The 23,462-nt window shown below is 29.3% G+C and overlaps 1 protein-coding gene across 1 annotated transcript; it reads left to right on the top strand.

The window, feature by feature from the left end:
• The first annotated feature begins 16,845 nt into the window (after nucleotides 1-16,845).
• On the top strand, nucleotides 16,846-17,784 carry LOC133034469 (translocase of chloroplast 159, chloroplastic-like). The gene is made up of 2 exons (XM_061109560.1): nucleotides 16,846-16,855; nucleotides 17,363-17,784. The coding sequence occupies exons 1-2, from the start codon at nucleotides 16,846-16,848 to the stop codon at nucleotides 17,782-17,784; spliced, it is 432 nt and encodes a 143-aa protein (XP_060965543.1).
• Nucleotides 17,785-23,462: the final 5,678 nt, after the last annotated feature.

The raw sequence follows: 23,462 nt of genomic DNA, 5'->3' as shown, positions 1-23,462 counted from the left end.
GATTATAACAATGGATAACTAATGATGTGTCTATATGGTGGAACATATAGAGCATTCTATATAACTGAGAGTGCAATTCTAAGTTCTATGCGTGGATTCAACGAAGAATTAATAAGTTAGTGAATTTTAGTGCTAAATTCTTGATCTACTTATTGGAAGCTCGGTTATATAGACCCATGGTCCCCCCACTAGTTGAGATAATATTGCTTGTAAGACTCATGTAATTGGTTTTGATTAATCAATTATAATTCTCAAATTAGACTATGTCTATTTGTGAATTTTTCACTAAGTAAGGGCGAAATTGTAAAGAAAGAGTTTATAGGGGCATATTTGTTAATTATGATACTTTGTATGGTTCAATTAATAAATATGATAAATGACAATATTATTTAATAATTATTTATAGTTATTAAATAGTTAGAATTGGCATTTAAATGGTTGAATTAGGAAATTGGCATTTTTGAGAAAATCAGATACAAAAGGTGTTAAAATTGCAAAATTGCAAAAAGCAAGGCCCAATCCACTAAGTTTAGGGCCAGCCACTTTTGTAGGAAATTTAAACTGATTTTTTTCATTATTTTAATGCCATATAATTCAAATCTAACCCTAGTAGGAATGCTATAAATAGATAGTGAAGGCTTCAGGAAAATTACACTTAAATTTTCTATTTTTCCTTCAGAGAAAAACCTGAGCCTTTCTCTCTCCCTATCTTTAGCTACCACTTCTTCTTTCTCTTCCTTTGAATTTCGAACTACCTTAGTGTATGAGTAGTGCCCACACACATCAAGTGATACCTCAATCATAGTGAGGAAGATCGTGAAGAAAGATCATCAGCAAAGGAGTTTCAGCATCAAAGATTCAGAGAAAGAGATCCAGGTTCAGATATTGATAATGCTCGCTACGTAAAGGAATCAAGGGCTAGATATCTGAACGGAAGGAGTCATTATGTTCCGCTGCACCCAATGTAAGGTTTCCTAAACTTTATATGTGTTTATTTCATCGTTTTAGAAAGTTCATATTTAGGGTGTTAATAAACATACTTGTGAGTAGATCTAAGATCCTGGTAAAATAATTTCCAACAACTGGCCTCAGAGCCATGGTAATTGATTTACTTACATGTAATTTGGACTTTAAAACGATTGTTTGTATGTTCTTTGGATGGTATCATGTTGTATTGAGTGTTATTTGATGATTGATTGATGATTGTGAAATTTTCGTGAAAAATAATTGTTATTTCGGTTCTGGCATTATTTTTATTGGATAGTATGGAAAAAATTAAGCAAGTTAGCCTTTTACAGAACTCAATTTGGATTTTATTTGAATTAGTTATGATTTTTCGAAGATTTGACAAAATCGGGCTGTGCTGATAGTTTCCTGCGATCGCAGAACTGTCCGTACAGTTTCGAATTTTTTCAATTTTCTTCAATTTTTCATACTTTTTCATGGAATTAACTTCCAATTTTTTGTATGGTTTTGTATATATACTATTACTATTCCTAATTCAATTCTAATTATCATTTTGAATTAATTTAATTTTTTTTAATTTAATTCAAGATATTAGTGTAATTTGAATTTGAATAGAATTAGTATTTATCTTTTTGCTTAAAAATCTATCTTATTTTTAAATTTGATTATATTTTTTTTTAAATTTAAGGTCAGATATTTTAAGATATTTATAATATCTTTTAAGATATTTATAATATCTTTTAAGATATTTAAAAATATCTTATCTTTTAAAGATATTTATAATATCTTTTAAGATATTTTAAAAATATCTTATCTTTTAAGATTTTTTAATTAAATCTTTTTAGATATTTTGACCATATTTAAATTTAAAATAAGATATTTATAATCATGTAATTTTAAATAGATATAAGATATTTTGCTAATTTTTTAAATTTTGTTATTTTATTTATTTAAATTACATTTAAAAATTTGAAAAAGATATTTATTTATCTTTTCTAATTTTTATTTAATTTTTATTTATAAAATAACATTTAAAATTTAAAAGTAGTTAGCAAATTTTTGAAATGATATTTAGGTTGGTTGAAACCTAATTTTTCAAAAATTGTAGGTTTAATTTTAATTTTTTTTTAATTTCGAATTTTTTTTAAAATTTTTTTAAAAATTTTCGAAATTTTTTATTTTTTTATTTAATTAATTATTTTCGAAATTAAATATTTATTTAAAATTAAATAAATCCTACATCCAACTATCCAAATTAACCCGTTGCGGGAGTATGTGTTTTAGCTTGTGTGTAAGTTTTTAAAACCTATTATTACTTGATTGCAAATAGCCATGGTTACTTTTTGCCAGATCTAATGATCTGATGGCTCCCTTGGTCAAGATAATAATTTGTAACAGGTATATTTACAATCTTCTTTCATCTGTGTATGACCTAGCAACATGATAGGACCCATCCAAAGTGTGCCTGTGTGAGCCTATGTGTTTAATTTTATTATAGATGCATATAGGTTGTTGTTGCTAAAATAAATTATCATAGTTCTTGATAGAATTTATTTAGGCCCATTTAGTTATTGGGCTTATTCAATGAATAACAGTTGTTCTTATTAAGGTTAAATTCCTCTCTTTTGGGCCTTGTGTGAGAGTTGGGAGCCATAGAAGTGGGTACGACATACTGAACCCAAAGACTCCCTCACACAAACCACCCCAATTGTGAAGGCCCATTTGCCTGATTTGAATGACTGTACTAGGTTAATTACACTAGTTTAACCTAATTAAAATTGATTAGCAACATAATTAATTTCATTTATTTTGAAATTAATTTAAGAAAAACATAGTTTAAAGAATTTTTTTTATTCTAAGCTAAACTATGTGTATTTTCTTGTATTTAATTAAATATAGAATTATAACCATCTAGATTCTTTCTGGAACTTAATTTAAATTTTTCATTAAATATTCCTATTTAAGTTGATATTTAGTTATCTTCAACTAACCAACTTAAATCTAAATATCTTTTGAATTCAAAATTTCAAAATTAAGTTGAGGAATTTTAGGCATTGGTTATTAAGATTCTTTAGATATTTTTTAAGTTAATATCTTTTCGAATATTAACTTAAAATGGAATATTTTCAAATTAAGTGGTTACAACTTAATTTTTGATATTTAATTAAATTTAAATTTGAAAAATATTTAAGTTCTAGATTTTTTTTTCTAATACAACTTAAATTAGATATTTTTTCAAATTTTGTGGAAAAGATACTTAGTCAAATAAGATATTTTCTAGATAGTTATTTCTAGACTACTTATTATTTCTAATATTAAATAGGAAAATATTATACATTGTGAAATTAATTATTTAAATAATTAATTTTGGTACAATTTATTTTAAGTATATTTTTCCTAGTATTAAACTAGAGATTAATAATTAAGCCTTCTCTACACTTAATTATTTATTTCTTGAATTTAATACATTTAATTAATTTGAAAAATTAAATATCTAAGTTGATTTTCATCATGATACTTAAATATTTCTTTTTCATGACATTTAATTAAATAGAAAATTATTTTTAGTTGAAATTTATTTTTTCAACTAAATTTAAATAATTTTCAAAATATATTTTTTTCTTTATTTTATTAATCAATTTTCGAAATTGCATTTCTTAAATGCTAGAATTTCGAATTTTATCTTGAAAAATAGATTAAGTTGTAAATTAATTATTTATTTTAATTAATTCTTGGATCAACTTAAATCAATGATTTTTTCATTTATTGATTAATTTAAAATAAATTGAATTAAAGTATATTATTAGAAATTGAATTAATTAGTCAAAGGAAAATCTAGATAGGTGATATTTTTGCTTGAAGTATTTTGCTAGTGTATTTAATTAAATAGAAAATTAATATTTAAGTTGATTTTTATCATCATACTTAAATATTTGTAATTTTTCTTATATATTTAATTAAATAGGAAAATTATATTTTTTGTTGTAAATTAATTTTATTAATTAATTTTGGGCTAACATTAAATTAGAATAATTTTTCCAGGATTTATTTTTTATTTTAATATGCATTTTTCGAAAATTGTATTCTTATATACTTTAATTTTTCGAAATGCAATATATATTTATAGAAAATTAAATTTGAGTTGTAAATTAATTTAAATTAATTTTGTAACAACTTAAATATTTTTTTCTAAATATTTATTGGAAATTATTACTAAGATGGAAATAATTCATGTTATTTTCATATCCATCTAAGTAAAATTTATAAATATTAAATTAAAATTTATATTTAGAATTTTTCATTCTAAATTGGAAATTTTAAATAAATATATATTTAAAATAAATAGATTAAATAAAGAGAATCAAAGAAAATACAACTCACTTTAAATAATGAGCTTGATTATTATTAAGATATTCGATCTCCATTGTTGGTCTTACAAAAGTTAAATGTTTTCAATATAACCTCGAGACGCTAGACTTCGTCCCCTATGGATGGTTATTCGTTGAACGCATTTAACACCGTAAGATTTCATTTGATAAGTGTTTTGTAAGTTTTCGTCTCTATTAGACTCTCCCTACGGTGACTACTTAGAGATAAACTTATGAAACATGAAACAATGGTGGAAGCTCATAAAATGAGAATAACCTTGACTCTCGCCTACCGGGACAACGTTGGATTCTTATTTTGATCGAATAAAAGGTTGCTAGAATGGTTTCTATTTTAGAAGAGCTGACAACTCTATTCAATAAATGATGCTTTGACTCTCGCCTACGGGACCTTTGTATCAGTTTGTTGAAAACCTTGGAAATTATTTAGGATTGTATGTTTTAGTATTTTCACTAGTCATTCCTACTTGCTATATGCTTATAATTTCTGAATTGTGTATGAATTTATATTGAACCATGTTATTTTCTGTTATTAAGTTGTAGTTTGATTTCGAATCTTCATTGCTGGTCTAACATGTTTGTTTTTCTAATGAGATAAATCCCTAATGGATTTTCACCATTAGACATACATAATAGTGTAAGATCTCGAAAGATAAGTATTGTATATGCGACATCTAACTGTTCATCAATTGATGACACCTTAGACTAGTATTTTTACAATATGAAACAAGAAGATTACATAAATAAGATTACTTTGTCTTTCTCTAATCGAAGCATCGTTGGATTCTTATTTATAAACGAAATTATCCTAATTCCTCTTAGCTTATTCATTTCGAATTAGCTTTCAAAACATATCATTGGATGAATGGTCTATAAATCATTTCATGTCATTTTATATGACGCATATGATTATAATCCCGAAATTCTATTCCCAATTGATATAAATCCTCAATCTTAGAAATCTCCTACTTGTATGGGCAAATTGACTTAGAGTTTGTATTAGTAGTGCTGGTCCAAGATAGAATTACTCATTATATTTGGTATAAATTTAAGTCTTTGACTTTAATTTTAGATTCCAAATAGAAATTTTCTTAAATTTCTAATTCCAGAATACAATACAGTTACACTTTCTCAAGTGTTTAATATCCATCTTTTATTAATGGATTAAAACTGTATGGAATGTGAGTTAGGTATTCTGTGACCAGGATCCACTTGAAGTATTCTAAGAACTCTTTGATGTAACTAAACCTATGTCATCATAGACACTACCACATTTTCTTAATCTATGGCATTTGTATCTTGTTCATAGTGGATTTGACAAGATCAATCTCTGCAAAGAGTTAATATGCCTATATCCACTGAAAGTAGTTCATCTCATTCACAGATGGATGTACATTCAGGGGTGGATATGAGTTTTTCGTTGTATTCTTAAAACGATAACTCTAGATTATACCTTATGCAAAGAAATTTGAAATGTTTGAAAAATTTCATTAATTTCTAGCAATGGTTAAAACCATTAAGGTAAGTGGTTAAAGATCTTGCGAACTGATAGGGGTGGAGAAATAGTTAGTAGATATGCAGTTCAAAGATCATTAAATTGATTTTTGAATTATATCCAAACTTACCTCCCCAGAAATTTCGAGTTGCATGTTGATGATTAGTTACTAGTCGTTGCCTAATTCCTTCTATGGTAATACAATTTCAGAATGATGTAATGGTTGTATACTTAATGTAAATCATTACTAGATTCATGGATGACCTAATCAAAATCTTAAGAAAAGCTAGAACTGTTAACCATGGTTTGTTAGCTATTCTAAGTGATTAGGGGTGGACCATCCCATTGTCAATAGATAAGAAAGTGTTTGTTCAAACAAATACTACTTTTCTAAGAAAATGACTAAGTCTGAAAAACAAGTAGCAAATAAAGGAGATATTTAATTCTTGATTCCAAAAGTGTTCTATCATCTTATATAACATATGATGATCCCACTACCTCTGTTGTCTTGTCACAACCAAAGAGATCAATACCATTTAGTTTTTCTTCGACATAAATCACGGTACCTTGTCGTAGTGGGAGAGTTTCTAGGAACTCACCTTCTTATGACTTGGGAGACACTAGTGATTAAAATTCATTGTAAGTTTAAACAAGTAATGGATTGTCAAGATAAGAAACTAAGAAGAAAGCCAATAGAACTATGGTTTAATCCATTCACATGGAATAACCTAAAGTTTTCTATTACAAGGACATAAAAGGAAATTTTCGTTTATAAGTCTATTCAATGGACTTAACAAACTTCCTGTTCCTAGTATTATAGGTTTGAGTTTATCTAAACCTATGGCTTGTGGTATACCTGGTAATTACTTACTCTAATGCAAGCAACTTACTTTAGTAAGATGCTGAAGCATTTTCTTTCTAATGGCAATCTATAGAAGCTTCACAACTTCTTAGGTATAGATTTTATTTATCTAAGGAAAAGTCTTAACTATTCCAGAAAAGATAAAGCCATGAAAGAATTTCTTATATCAACAGTGAGAGGTCTTAGATATGCTTTTGTATGCCTTAGACCAGACACCTGCTGTTGAGTGGGAGTAATGAGTAGGTATCAGATTAATCCAGGAGAAGAACATTGGAAGACAATCAAGTAAATCCTAAGATAAAGAAGAGGAACTATATGTTAGTCTATAAGGGTGTGTTTAAAACTCTTAGACTACACCATATCAGATTTCGAAATTTGCCTATGTGCTAGTAAATATTTCTGATAAGATGGTGATTACTCTGGGGGTGGAATAGTGATTTTGGAGAAGTGTAAAAACCTATCTGAATTCTCTAAGTCTACCAGAGAGAGACTGAATGTTAAAGCTGCAGGAAAGTTACTTATTCAGTCTAAGGAAAGTTCTATACATCTTTGGCACCATTCCAAATTGCCTTAAACTACTAGTGTTAATTCCCTGATTAACCAAAAGTAGTTGCCAAAGATATAGAATCCAGTATCCCAAGAGAGTAGACATATAGAGAGGAATTTCACATTATCAATGATTTTGTGATTAAAGGAAGAGTAATAGTGGAGAAAAGGTTGTGGTTAATTCAACCTTTCAGATCCTATTACGAGGAGTTTACTACTACTACACTTGATTTGTATATCAAGGTGTTGAGATTATTTGAAACGCACTTTTTGTTTTATATTAGTGCAAGTGGGAGTTTGTTGGGTTTTATGCCCTAAATAAAACTCATTTCAATATAATCAGATTTACTTATTAATATAGATCAGAAATAACATTTAATGTTGCATGGTTCACATGATTTATTTCATGATTATATGTACATGATGTATAAATTCATACGAAACCCTTTTCACATACTTGATCCTGTTTATTGTGCCGTCAACACATTGGAAAGTAAACATGACTATGTGAATAAAGTTTCCTAGATTTATCAGACACAGGGTTTTACTGATATGATAATCTACAACAAGAGTTTACTTGTATTTGGAGAAATACTATGTTCTTTCAAGAACATTGGTTAAAGTAAAGCTCAGGTTGGATGCATGGAGTATGCATCGGAAGGGACCGATATTGAACTTTGACTTAGATTTATTAAACCTACCGTAATATCTATTCAAGTCAATATCGCCTAGTTGATCCTAGATCAAATGATCTTAATCCTGATATGATTAGGCTCAATCTCGAGAGGCTATTCGTGTTCTTTGATTTGTTAGTTAAGCCTACTTTTAGGTCAGGGTGATACGTACATTTTGGGAACACGGTAGTGCAATTGAGTGGGAGCGCTAGCATAAACATGGAATCTATAGCTTCTATCTGGCGAATAGTAAGCAAAGGATGATCTCCTTCGAGCTTGACCAAACGAACATAAATGGTGGAGTACTCATTTCACATAAGCTGAAATATCATTTATACGGGGTCAAGTGTTTTAAGGAATAAATACATTGTAGGGTGTAACGGTAATTTAATCCCTTTACAGTGTAGATCATTCATATAGAGGATCATTGATCAAATTAGGATTATAACAATGGATAACTAATGATGTGTCTATATGGTGGAACATATAGAGCATTCTATATAACTGAGAGTGCAATTCTAAGTTCTATGCGTGGATTCAACGAAGAATTAATAAGTTAGTGAATTTTAGTGCTAAATTCTTGATCTACTTATTGGAAGCTCGGTTATATAGACCCATGGTCCCCCCACTAGTTGAGATAATATTGCTTGTAAGACTCATGTAATTGGTTTTGATTAATCAATTATAATTCTCAAATTAGACTATGTCTATTTGTGAATTTTTCACTAAGTAAGGGCGAAATTGTAAAGAAAGAGTTTATAGGGGCATATTTGTTAATTATGATACTTTGTATGGTTCAATTAATAAATATGATAAATGACAATATTATTTAATAATTATTTATAGTTATTAAATAGTTAGAATTGGCATTTAAATGGTTGAATTAGGAAATTGGCATTTTTGAGAAAATCAGATACAAAAGGTGTTAAAATTGCAAAATTGCAAAAAGCAAGGCCCAATCCACTAAGTTTAGGGCCAGCCACTTTTGTAGGAAATTTAAACTGATTTTTTCATTATTTTAATGCCATATAATTCAAATCTAACCCTAGTAGGAATGCTATAAATAGATAGTGAAGGCTTCAGGAAAATTACACTTAAATTTTCTATTTTTCCTTCAGAGAAAAACCTGAGCCTTTCTCTCTCCCTATCTTTAGCTACCACTTCTTCTTTCTCTTCCTTTGAATTTCGAACTACCTTAGTGTATGAGTAGTGCCCACACACATCAAGTGATACCTCAATCATAGTGAGGAAGATCGTGAAGAAAGATCATCAGCAAAGGAGTTTCAGCATCAAAGATTCAGAGAAAGAGATCCAGGTTCAGATATTGATAATGCTCTGCTACAGAAAGGAATCAAGGGCTAGATATCTGAACGGAAGGAGTCATTATGTTCCGCTGCACCCAATGTAAGGTTTCCTAAACTTTATATGTGTTTATTTCATCGTTTTAGAAAGTTCATATTTAGGGTGTTAATAAACATACTTGTGAGTAGATCTAAGATCCTGGTAAAATAATTTCCAACACATTTAAGTCTAGCGACGGCTACTCTGCGAAGAGTCACGTCAATCATAAGACAAAAAGGACATTCTCCATAAAAACCCTACAGCACCTAGGGATTTGACCATGCATCACCCATGGTATATTCATCGGAAATGCCCAACTTTATGGATACTTACAGACACATATGTAAGAACAATTCTAGGGATTACCCCACCAAAACACTATAAATACCCCCTCAAAGCTCATTTAATGGGGTCGGAGAATCTTGGTTGCTAAAGAGCAAGAAGAGAAAAAACTCACCAAGAACATTCCTTGTATTAAAGAGAGAAACATTCTCCCAAGTGTAGAATCTGTATTAAAGATATCCATTAATAGCAGTGGCTCGTGGACTAAGGCTCATTAACGCCCCAACCACGTAAAAAGTCTTCATCTCGCTTTCTTACAGCTCATTATTATAATCCTATTTTACTAGTTGCCGAAAACCTCGGTCAACAGTAATATTAAACCTAAAGAATTAATTTTAGGAATCACACTACCGATCTCATTAACCAGCAAAAATGAAAAATTCAATCTTATGGGAGATAACTTATTTTCAAAATAATTTGTTTAATTAAATATATTTTTAATTTATTATAAATGCACTTATCTTTTTTTATTTTTTTTTTGAATAAATTAACAATTAGCTAAAATAATTGGTGCAATCCAATATTCAAAAACAAAACACTGGTACTATCGTATAAAGGGCCACATAATATTAATATATATATACTAGCAAAAAAAATTTTATGTTAGGTATTTTTTATTTTATTTAAAAGTGATACAATTAAAAATTAAAGAAAAAATATAATTAGTTATTAGGTGAGATTATTATTATGTATATCTAAATAATATAAATTATAATTTTAATAATTAAAAGTAAATATCGGATGCAATATATTAGTGTTTACGAAAGCTTGATAATTTAAATATGTTCTTAAGTTAACCCAAAAATAAAATAAATATTGATGTTCAAATAGTTAAGGAAACATAACGTAAATGTGTGTAAGATAAAAAAGAAAATTAAAAATCAATCTCTAAAATGTTTGTAATTGAAGATAACATCTATCTAAAAATTGTAGATAAGAAAAATAATGATACTCATGGGTGGATTTTAATCTTCCTCTGCTTCGACAGAGACAATAGTGTAATTTTTGTATTTTACATTTTTTATTCTAGCCGGATCCGCATATAATTGGATTATCCATTTTTCGTTGATAAATTGAATATGGTAGTGTCGACAAATCCCATTAATATTTGAACTGATATTTGTTGCTAATTATTCGAGAGTCACAACCCTCTTTCCTTCTTTATTCGAGAGTAATATATAAGTAAGTTTTGATTATATAATTGGTTTGTATAATGTCGTTTTCTTCTTGTGATTCGCGTTCGAAAGTTATTTAGTCGAGTTTCAATATTTGAGACTGAGGTAGTGTCTTCGAATAATTGGAGCTCATAATTAGATTCATCGAAATCATCACCACTATCGTCATCGTCATAGAGGTAAAAATCAGCACCATCATCGTTATTGTCTCCCATGGTGAACCCACCCAAACGTAATATTAAACCTAAAGAATTAATTTTAGGAATCACACTACCGATCTCTTTAACCAACAAAAAAGAAAAATTCAATATTATAGGAGATAACTTATTTTCAAAATAATTTGTTTAATTAAATATATTTTTAATTTATTATAAATGCACTTATCTTTTTTTTTTTTTGAATAAATTAACAATTAGCTAAAATAATTGCTGCAATCCAATATTCAAAAACAAAACACTGGTACTATCGTATAAAGGGCCACATAGTATTAATATATATATACTAGCAAAAAAAATTTTATGCTAGGTATTTTTTATTTTATTTAAAAGTGATACAATTAAAAATTAAAGAAAAAATATAATTAGTTATTAGGTGAGATTATTATTATGTATATCTAAATAATATAATTTATAATTTTAATAATTAAAAGTAAATATCGGATGCAATATATTAGTGTTTAAGAAAGCTTGATAATTTAAATATGTTCTTAAGTTAACCCAAAAATAAAATAAATATTGATGTTCAAATAGTTAAGGAAACATAACATAAATGTGTGTAAGATAAAAAAGAAAATTAAAAATCAATCTCTAAATTGTTGATAATTGAAGATAACATCTATCTAAAAATTGTAGATAAGAAAAATAATGATACTCATGGGTGGATTTTAATCTTCCTCTGCTTCGACAGAGACAATAGTGTAATTTTTGTATTTTACATTTTTTATTCTAGCCGGATCCGCATATAATTGGATTATCCATTTTTCGTTGATAAATTGAATATGGTAGTGTCGACAAATCCCATTAATATTTGAACTGATATTTGTTGCTAATTATTCGAGAGTCACAACCCTCTTTCCTTCTTTATTCGAGAGTAATATATAAGTAAGTTTTGATTATATAATTGGTTTGTATAATGTCGTTTTCTTCTTGTGATTCGCGTTCGAAAGTTATTTAGTCGAGTTTCAATATTTGAGACTGAGGTAGTGTCTTCGAATAATTGGAGCTCATAATTAGATTCATCGAAATCATCACCACTATCGTCATCGTCATAGAGGTAAAAATCAGCACCATCATCGTTATTGTCTCCCATGGTGAACCCACCCAAACGTAATATTAAACCTAAAGAATTAATTTTAGGAATCACACTATCGATCTCTTTAACCAACAAAAAAGAAAAATTCAATATTATAGGAGATAACTTATTTTCAAAATAATTTGTTTAATTAAATATATTTTTAATTTATTATAAATGCACATATCTTTTTTTTTTTTGAATAAATTAACAATTAGCTAAAATAATTGCTGCAATCCAATATTCAAAAACAAAACACTGGTACTATCGTATAAATGGCCACATAGTATTAATATATATATACTACCAAAAAAAAATTTATGCTAGGTATTTTTTATTTTATTTAAAAGTGATACAATTAAAAATTAAAGAAAAAATATAATTAGTTATTAGGTGAGATTATTATTATGTATATCTAAATAATATAATTTATAATTTTAATAATTAAAAGTAAATATCGGATGCAATATATTAGTGTTTACGAAAGCTTGATAATTTAAATATGTTCTTAAATTAACCGAAAAATAAAATAAATATTTATGTTCAAATAGTTAAGGAAACATAACATAAATGTGTGTAAGATAAAAAAGAAAATTAAAAATCAATCTCTAAATTGTTGATAATTGAAGATAACATCTATCTAAAAATTGTAGATAAGAAAAATAATGATACTCATGGGTGGATTTTAATCTTCCTCTGCTTCGACAGAGACAATAGTGTAATTTTTGTATTTTACATTTTTAATTCTAGCCGGGTCCGCATATAATTGGATTATCTATTTTTCGTTGATAAATTGAATATGGTAGTGTCGACAAATCCCATTAATATTTGAACTGATATTTGATGCTAATTATTCATGAGTCACAACCCTCTTTCTTTCTTTATTCGAGAGTAATATGTAGGTAAGTTTTGATTATAAAATTGGTTTGTATAATTTCGTTTTCTTCTTGTGATTCGCGTTTGAAAGTTATTTAGTCGAGTTTCAATATTTGAGACTGAGGTAGTGTCTTCGAATAATTGGAGCTCATAATTAGATTCATCGAAATCATCACCACTATCGTCATCGTCATAGAGGTAAAAATTAGCACCATCATCGTTATTGTCTCCCATGGTGAACCCACCCAAACGTAATATTAAACCTAAAGAATTAATTTTAGGAATCACACTATCGATCTCTTTAACCAACAAAAAAGAAAAATTCAATATTATAGGAGATAACTTATTTTCAAAATAATTTGTTTAATTAAATATATTTTTAATTTATTATAAATGCACATATCTTTTTTTTTTTGAATAAATTAACAATTAGCTAAAATAATTGCTGCAATCCAATATTCAAAAACAAAACACTGGTACTATCGTCTAAATGGCCACATAGTATTAATATATATATACTAGCAAAAAAAAATTTATGCTAGGTATTTTTTATTTTATTTAAAAGTGATACAATTAAAAATTAAAGAAAAAATATAATTAGTTATTAGGTGAGATTATTATTATGTATATCTAAATAATATAATTTATAATTTTAATAATTAAAAGTAAATATCGGATGCAATATATTAGTGTTTAAGAAAGCTTGATAATTTAAATATGTTCTTAAGTTAACCCAAAAATAAAATAAATATTGATGTTCAAATAGTTAAGGAAACATAACATAAATGTGTGTAAGATAAAAAAGAAAATTAAAAATCAATCTCTAAATTGTTGATAATTGAAGATAACATCTATCTAAAAATTGTAGATAAGAAAAATAATGATACTCATGGGTGGATTTTAATCTTCCTCTGCTTCGACAGAGACAATAGTGTAATTTTTGTATTTTACATTTTTAATTCTAGCCGGGTCCGCATATAATTGGATTATCTATTTTTCGTTGATAAATTGAATATGGTAGTGTCGACAAATCCCATTAATATTTGAACTGATATTTGATGCTAATTATTCGAGAGTCACAACCCTCTTTCTTTCTTTATTCGAGAGTAATATGTAGGTAAGTTTTGATTATAAAATTGGTTTGTATAATTTCGTTTTCTTCTTGTGATTCGCGTTTGAAAGTTATTTAGTCGAGTTTCAATATTTGAGACTGAGGTAGTGTCTTCGAATAATTGGAGCTCATAATTAGATTCATCGAAATCATCACCACTATCGTCATCGTCATAGAGGTAAAAATTAGCACCATCATCGTTATTGTCTCCCATGGTGAACCCACCCAAACGTAATATTAAACCTAAAGAATTAATTTTAGGAATCACACTATCGATCTCTTTAACCAACAAAAAAGAAAAATTCAATATTATAGGAGATAACTTATTTTCAAAATAATTTGTTTAATTAAATATATTTTTAATTTATTATAAATGCACATATCTTTTTTTTTTTTGAATAAATTAACAATTAGCTAAAATAATTGCTGCAATCCAATATTCAAAAACAAAACACTGGTATTATCGTATAAATGGCCACATAGTATTAATATATATATACTAGCAAAAAAAAATTTATGCTAGGTATTTTTTATTTTATTTAAAAGTGATACAATTAAAAATTAAAGAAAAAATATAATTAGTTATTAGGTGAGATTATTATTATGTATATCTAAATAATATAATTTATAATTTTAATAATTAAAAGTAAATATCGGATGCAATATATTAGTGTTTAAGAAAGCTTGATAATTTAAATATGTTCTTAAGTTAACCCAAAAATAAAATAAATATTGATGTTCAAATAGTTAAGGAAACATAACATAAATGTGTGTAAGATAAAAAAGAAAATTAAAAATCAATCTCTAAATTGTTGATAATTGAAGATAACATCTATCTAAAAATTGTAGATAAGAAAAATAATGATACTCATGGGTGGATTTTAATCTTCCTCTGCTTCGACAGAGACAATAGTGTAATTTTTGTATTTTACATTTTTAATTCTAGCCGGGTCCGCATATAATTGGATTATCTATTTTTCGTTGATAAATTGAATATGGTAGTGTCGACAAATCCCATTAATATTTGAACTGATATTTGATGCTAATTATTCGAGAGTCACAACCCTCTTTCTTTCTTTATTCGAGAGTAATATGTAGGTAAGTTTTGATTATAAAATTGGTTTGTATAATTTCGTTTTCTTCTTGTGATTCGCGTTTGAAAGTTATTTAGTCGAGTTTCAATATTTGAGACTGAGGTATTGTCTTCGAATAATTGGAGCTCATAATTAGATTCATCAAAATCATCACCACTATCGTCATCATCATAGAGGTAAAAATCAGCACCATCATCGTTATTGTCTCCCATGGTGAACCCACCCAAACGTAATATTAAACCTAAAGAATTAATTTTAGGAATCACACTACCGATCTCTTTAACCAACAAAAAAGAAAAATTCAATATTATAGGAGATAACTTATTTTCAAAATAATTTGTTTAATTAAATATATTTTTAATTTATTATAAATACGCTTATCTTTTTTTTTTTGAATAAATTAACAATTATCTAAAATAATTGCTGCAATCCAATATTCAAAAACAAAACACTGGTATTATCGTATAAAGGGCCACATAGTATTAATATATATATATATACTAGCAAAAAAAATTTTATGCTAGGTATTTTTTATTTTATTTAAAAGTGATACAATTAAAAATTAAAGAAAAAATATAATTAGTTATTAGGTGAGATTATTATTATGTATATCTAAATAATATAATTTATAATTTTAATAATTAAAAGTAAATATCGGATGCAATATATTAGTGTTTAAGAAAGCTTGATAATTTAAATATGTTCTTAAGTTAACCCAAAAATAAAATAAATATTGATGTTCAAATAGTTAAGAAAACATAACATAAATGTGTGTAAGATAAAAAAGAAAATTAAAAATCAATCTCTAAATTATTGATAATTGAAGATAACATCTATCTAAAAATTGTAGATAAGAAAAATAATGATACTCATGGGTGGATTTTAATCTTCCTCTGCTTCGACAAAGACAATAGTGTAATTTTTGTATTTTATATTTTTTATTCTAGCCGGATCCGCATATAATTGGATTATCCATTTTTCGTTGATAAATTGAATATGTTAGTGTCGACAAAGCGACGGTTTTCTGCAAATAGTTATTTATTTTTATTTAAGATGATTAGACATGGTGTGCATAATTAATTTAATTAAAAAAATCTACTTATGAAAACAAGTAAAATTATTTTATTTATTTAAAACTACAATTGTGCAGTATAATCAATTAGTTTGGCATCAGTACATGAAAATATTTTTTCCACAATATCTGTGAATATAACAGCAGATAGGCTCTTTGAATTGTCATCAAGTTCAATATATGATATAACACTGTAAAGTGCATAAAGAGGTCACTGAGCAATGAGAGCTTACAATAATTTTCTATTTTCTTTAAATACAATTAATGTTAGATAATAGAAGGAATCACCAACAATGGCCCACCGACTTTTACCTATGTTTTTTTACCTATGTTTTATTATTGTAATCTTAAATTCAAGTAGAATTTATTAAAGATTAGAATTTATAAAATACATAATGTGTAATTTCTAATCTTTCTATGACGAACGAATTAACCAAACATGAATAATAATAAATATAATACTTACCTTCGAGGATAGAAACTCTGAAACAAATAAAATACGCGGTGACAAATTAATTGTAGCAACAATTTCAATAAGTGTAATGAATAAAAGAAGTGAAACTAATCCTACGATAATAAATCAAAGAAATTCGAATATATTAATAAACTAATAACATGGATAATGGTAGGAAATAGAAGAATTATGAGAATCATGAGTGATGGATTAATTTTTACTTACTTGTTTGTTTCAAGTGTAACTAATTCTCTTGTTGATTGCATTGTATTATGTCACTATATAAACCATGTACGATCAACACTAATATGAGATATATACCGATTGTATTCTTAATCGTCATCTAATTTAATTAGTTATAAATATCATAAAATATTTCACTTTATTTTCTAACTAAATGAACAAAAATAAAGTAATTTTAAAAAATTTAATATATTTTTATAATATTTTTATATTTGACGATTTAAAACCTTTATATTTTAAAATTTAAAATCTTATTTTCTTTATATTAACTATTTGAAAATATTAAATATACTAAACCGTATACTAAATCGTCATCAACCCTTATTTTCATCCCACAGCCTATTTCCTCGTGTCAAAAAATTAAGCTAAAGTCATGCCTATAAATTGAATAACGGTGTTGTCTCTGATTTACCAAAAGATGAACCTTTGCAACAGGTGAAAAGTTAACTAATAATACTGGAAGTAGTATTGAAGAGCCAACTTCAATTATAAACCGCGAGATGATGGTAGAAGGTGAAAATGAGGAGAAACATCCTCCTGAGGAGTATGGTGAGATTGATAGTTCTGGTACAGATGATGAAAATGAAGATATTGTCTTTGGAAGCTCAGCCAAGCAGTTCTTAGAAGAGTTGGAACGAGCATCAGGAGCAGGTTCTCATTTTGGGGCTGATAGTTCTCATGATCATTCGCAGAGAATTGACGGTCAAATTGTGACAGACTCGGATGAAGAAGTAGACACTGATGATGATGAGGGAGGTGGGAAAGAGATGTTTGATTCTGCAGCATTGGCAACTCTTTTGAAAGCAGCTACAGGTGCTTCCTCGGATGGTGGCAATATCACTATAACTAGATCATAAGTTTTAGCTTTTTATTACATGTCATGTGACGCATGTCATAAAAAAAATAGATTTATACAGTCGCGATGAAAAAATAATATGTGACAAGCCAACATGCGGCCAAGAAGGATTTCCTACACCACGGTAGGTATATTACAAAAAACTTGTGATGTTATTGAAATTAAGTTAAAATTAAAAAACATACTAACAATCTTATTATGCATTTTATAGTGCTATAGCATATGTTGAACTTGATGACAATACAAAGAGCCTATCTGCTGTCATGTTCGTAAATATTGTGGAAAAAATATTTTCGTGTACTGCTGCCAAACTAATGAAATATACTGCAGAGGTGTAGTTTTTAAAAAATAAAATAGTTTTACATGCCTTTCATAAGTTGATTTTTTAATTAAATAAATTATGCACACCATGTGTAATCATCTTAAATGAAAATACATCACTGTTTGCAGGAACACCGCCGCTTTGTCGACACTACTACATTCAATTTATCAAAGAAAAAATGGATAATCTAGATATATGCGGACACGCCTAGAATGAAAAGTGCAAAATACAAAAATTACACTATTGTCTCTATCGAAGAAAATGAAGATTGAAATCCACCAATGACTATAATTTGTTTTGTTATCTACAATTTTTAGACTAATGCTATCTTCAATCATCAACAATTTAGAGATTGATTTTTAATTTTCTTTTTATCTTACACCCATTTAAGTAATGTTTCTTTAAGTATTGAAACATCAATTTTTAGTTTATTTTTGGATTAACTTAAGAACATATTTAAATCATTAAGCTTTCTTAAACACTAATATATTGCATTCGGTATTCACTTTTAATTGACAACATTATAATCTATAATATTTAGATACACATAATAATAATCTCACCTAATCACTAATAATATTTTTCTTTAATTTTTAATTGTATCACTTTCAAATAACATAGAAAAAACCTAGCATAAAATTTAGTATACGTGCCTCGCACGTAGCTTTTTGCTAGTATATATATAAATATATATTAAAATTTTCAACAACATATTAACGCGTACCGAAAAATTACACTTAGACATTGCAAACATCAATTCCTCATTAAAAGATGTAATTATGTCAAAAATCTACACTTCACATTACTATAGCCATGAATTCATAAAGTCATATAACAGAAACAATGTCTCATGTCATTGTCTCTAGGAAAAGTTACACCACATAAACTTTTGCCAATGTATTTATATTAATGAGCTATTAAAATACTTTTCATGGAAGATTTTAAACGCTCTATTTGGATGAATTAGAAAGCTTCATGACTAAAATAAATGACATCCTACCAACACTTTTGTATAAAGCCTAAAATCTATTTCTATATGTGGAAATTGATTCTCTAAAGCAATTTATCAGAGTCTTTTCACTGAAGTTTTGGTGATGTTTCTCAGCTGGAGTATGGCCAGGGATCATGTTGATCTCTAGGACCGGAACCAGGATAAAATCTTGTGTTGTTCTTTGATTGATTTCTGGTTTGATTCATTGTGTTGATTAATTGGTTTATGTTCATTATTGCTGTCAAAGTTGTGAGTTTATTGCAGATCTTATGATTGAATCCTCAATGTTATTTCCGCTGGAATTACAACAAAATCAGAGCTTAGGTTCAAGATCCAATTGAGGAAGTCAAGAATCAAGATTCAATCAAGATTCATCTGCAACCAGTTATGACAGGATCAGCAAGATTTGAACTTGAGAAGTTCAATGGGACAGGGGACTTTGGCCTATGGAGGGAAAGTTTGAAGGGAATTCTTGTTCATCAAAAAGTTGCCAAGGCATTGAAACCCAAGGAAGAACTCACTGACAAGTTGCAGAAGGAAGAACTTGAAGATATGGAGGAATTGGCATATTACACTATCATAATGTACTTGTCCAATACAGTGAGAAGGAAGGTTCAGAATATGAAGACAGCTCGAGAACTATGGAGCAAGCTTGAAGAGATTTACATGAAACCCTCTCTAACTAACAAGATTAATTTGTTAGAATCTTTATATGGTTTTAAAATGTCTTCTCATTTATCTTTAGATGATAACCTTGATGTATTTAACCAAATCATTATAGGATTGGCTAACTTGAAGCACACTGTTGATGAAGAAAGCCAAGCTGTCATTCTTCTCAGATCATTGCCACCTGCATACCAAGAATTGAAGGTTGTGATCAAGTATGGAAGAGATACTCTCACCCTTGATGATTTTCTTAGAGCCTTGAAGTCCAAAGAACAAGAAATGTCCAAGGAGAAAGACAATGTCAAAGATGAAGCTTACTTGGCCAGAGGAAGAGACAACAATAGGGGCAGAGATCACTACAGAAAGGATCATTTCAAAGGCCAACATAGATCCCAATCAAGATCGAAATCAAGAGGAAAATACCATAAGGACAGAAAATGTTATTTCTGTGGGAAAGTAGGTCACATCAAGAGGTTTTTCTTTGAGTTCAAGAACAAACTCAAAGAAGACAGAGAAAAGAAGCATGATTCTGCTTCTAATGTTGAAGAATCAGATCGTTGCTCATCTGATGGTGACTTGTACATGGTTTCAGATCAAAGAATCACAAATGAATGGATTCTTGATTCTGGATGCACATACCATATGTGTCCTATTCTTGAAAATTTTATTGACTATAGGAAAGTAAATTCTGGTACTGTACTAATGGGAAATGACAATTCTTGCAGGGTAATTGGCATTGGAAAGGTTGCTATTAGGCACTTTGATGGTACTGTTCGAATGCTACATGAAGTAAGACATATACCAGAACTTAGAAGGAACTTGATATCACTTGGTACTCTTGAGGATGAAGGCTACAGTTACAAGTCTAACAATGGTCAGATGAGAATTGCAAAGGGGTCTCTTATCATCATGAAAGGTGAAAAGAAGAATGGTTTGTACATTCTGTAAGGAGAAACAGTAATGGCTTGTGAAGCTAGTGTTGTGCAACACCAAGAAACTGAGATGGAACTGTGGCATAAAAGGATGGGTCACATGAGTGAGCAAGGGATCAAAGAACTGACCAAGCAAGGGCTCTTAGGCAATTTCAAACCGAACTCATTACCTTTCTGTGAAGCATGTGTGTTGGGAAAGCATCACAGATTGAAATTCATGGCTGGCCACCATTGTTCTAAAAGACCATTAGAATATGTTCATGCTGATTTATGGGGTTCTCACAAGGTTGGAACTCACTCAGGTAAACACTATTTCTTGTCCATTGTAGATGATTTCAGTAGACATGTATGGGTTTATTTACTTAAAACCAAAAATGAATGTCTAGAGAAATTCAGAGAATGGAAAATTGAAGTGGAAAATCAGTATGAAAGGAAATTGAAAGTGCTTAGGACAGATAATGGTTTAGAGTTCATTAATACTGAATTTGGCTTGTTATGTTCTGAATTTGGAATTGTTAGGCATAGAACTGTTAAGCACACCCCTCAGCAAAATGGTGTTGCTGAGAGGATGAATAGAACCTTGTTGAACAAGGTTAGGTTCTTGTTGATTAGTTCTGGTTTAGGTAAAATCTATTGGGGAGAGGCTTTGATCACTGCATGTTATTTGACTAATAGGAGTCCCAGTAGAGTAATTGATTTAAAAACTCCCTATGAAAAATTGCATGGCACTACACCTAAACTGAATCACTTGAAATATTTGGCTGCACTGCATATGCACACCAGAAACTTGACAAATTGGAACCTAGGGCTGTTAAATGTTTCTTTCTTGGATATCCTAAGGGTGTTAAAGGATATAGACTATGTCATGTTGAAAATGGAAAACCTAAAATTATTATATCTAGGGATGTAGTCTTTAATGAGCATGATTTCATGCACTTGACAGCCAAGGAAGGCAAGGGTTCTGATGTTGCAGGTACTAACAGGGATGACCTTACTGAGTTGGAAATCAACACTGACAAGATCGAAGTCTCCATTGATTTACCCCACACACTAGAAGCAAGGACATCTCTTGAGGTGGAAACACAGGGTGCAGACACAATTGAGGCTGGTACAGATACAGCTGAGGTGGAAACCAGTCAAGATGATCAGCCAGATTTGACCAACTATCAATTCGCTAGAGACAGATCAAGGAGAGAAATTAGACCTCCCTGTAGGTATGCTGAAGCTGATTTGATAGCCTATGCCCTGGCTGTGATACAATCTGAGAGTGAACCCGAACCAACTACCTATGAAGAAGCAATTGCATGCAAATCAAAGAAGAAATGGCTTGCTGCAATGGGAGAAGAGATGCATTCCTTAAAGAAGAATAGAACTTGGATTCTGGTGCCAAGACCAAAAGACAAGAAAGTTGTCTCCTGCAGATGGTTGTTCAAAGAAAAAGAGGGAATGTCAGAGGGTGAACCACCTAGATATAAAGCTAGATTGGTAGCTAAGGGATTCACACAGGTTGAGGGAGTTGATTACACAGATATCTTCTCACCTGTTGTGAAGTACAAAACGATTAGAATGATGTTAGCCATTGCTGCACACAATGACTTGGAAGTTGAGCAGTTGGATGTCAAAACTGCCTTCTTAAATGGTTTTCTAGATGAAGAGATATTCATGGAACAACCACCTGGTTTTCAGGTGGAAAATGGCAAAACTGATCTGGTTTGCCTGCTTAAAAGGTCATTGTATGGGTTGAAGCAGTCACCTAGACAATGGAATCAAAGGTTTAACCAGTTTGTTCAGAGTATTGGTTTTTCAAGGTCAAAATTTGACTCTTGTCTTTACTACAAGGAACTAGGAACACCTAAGGTTGTGTACCTATTACTATATGTTGATGATATGATGATCATCAACAAAGACTAGGCTGAAATACAAGTCATTAAGAACAAACTCAACTCTGAATTTGAAATGAAGGACTTGGGAGCAGTCAAGAAAATATTGGGGATTGAAGTCATGAGGAACAAGCAAGAAGGAATGATGGTGCTAACTCAAAGAAGCTACATTGAGAAGGTGATCAAGAAGTTTAACTTAGATTCATTTAAGGCCACTGCAGTTCCACTTGCAGGGCACTTCAAGTTGTCTAATGATTACTGCCCTAAAACTGAAACTGAAAGGGAAAATATGAGAGGTGTACCGTATGCTATGGCTGTTGGATGTCTAATGTATATCATGGTCAGTACTAGACCTGATATAGCACATGCTCTAAGTGTTTTGAGTAGGTTTATGGAAAACCCTGGGTTAGAGCATTGGAATGCTGTAAAGTGGCTGATTAGATACTTGAAAGGGACAATCAAGTATGGTCTGATCTATCAGAAAGACACATCTGATGTAAGGTTAGAAGGCTATGTTGATGCTGATTATGCATCAAATAGAGACAATAGAAGGAGCACCACCACCTATGTATTCATGGTTAACAAAAGCTGCATATGTTGGAAATCACAACAACAACCAGTGGTGGCATTGTCAACTACTGAATCAGAATTCATGGCCACCACTGAAGCATTCAAGGAAGCTATATGGTTACAAGGAATACTGCAAGAGCTGCTACTGCTCAAAGACAAAGGGACAGTCTATTCGGATAGTCTGTCATCTATTCACTTGTGCAAGAATCCTGTATACCATGAGAAAAGCAAGCACATTGACATTAGATTGTATTGGATTCGCGAGAAGATTGAGGACAGGGTTCTGGAATTGGAAAAGGTGCACACAAGTGACAACCC

This window comes from Cannabis sativa, chromosome 2 (assembly GCF_029168945.1).
Source record: "Cannabis sativa cultivar Pink pepper isolate KNU-18-1 chromosome 2, ASM2916894v1, whole genome shotgun sequence".
NCBI lineage: Eukaryota > Viridiplantae > Streptophyta > Magnoliopsida > Rosales > Cannabaceae > Cannabis > Cannabis sativa.
This window is presented reverse-complemented; position numbering and strand designations above follow the sequence as displayed.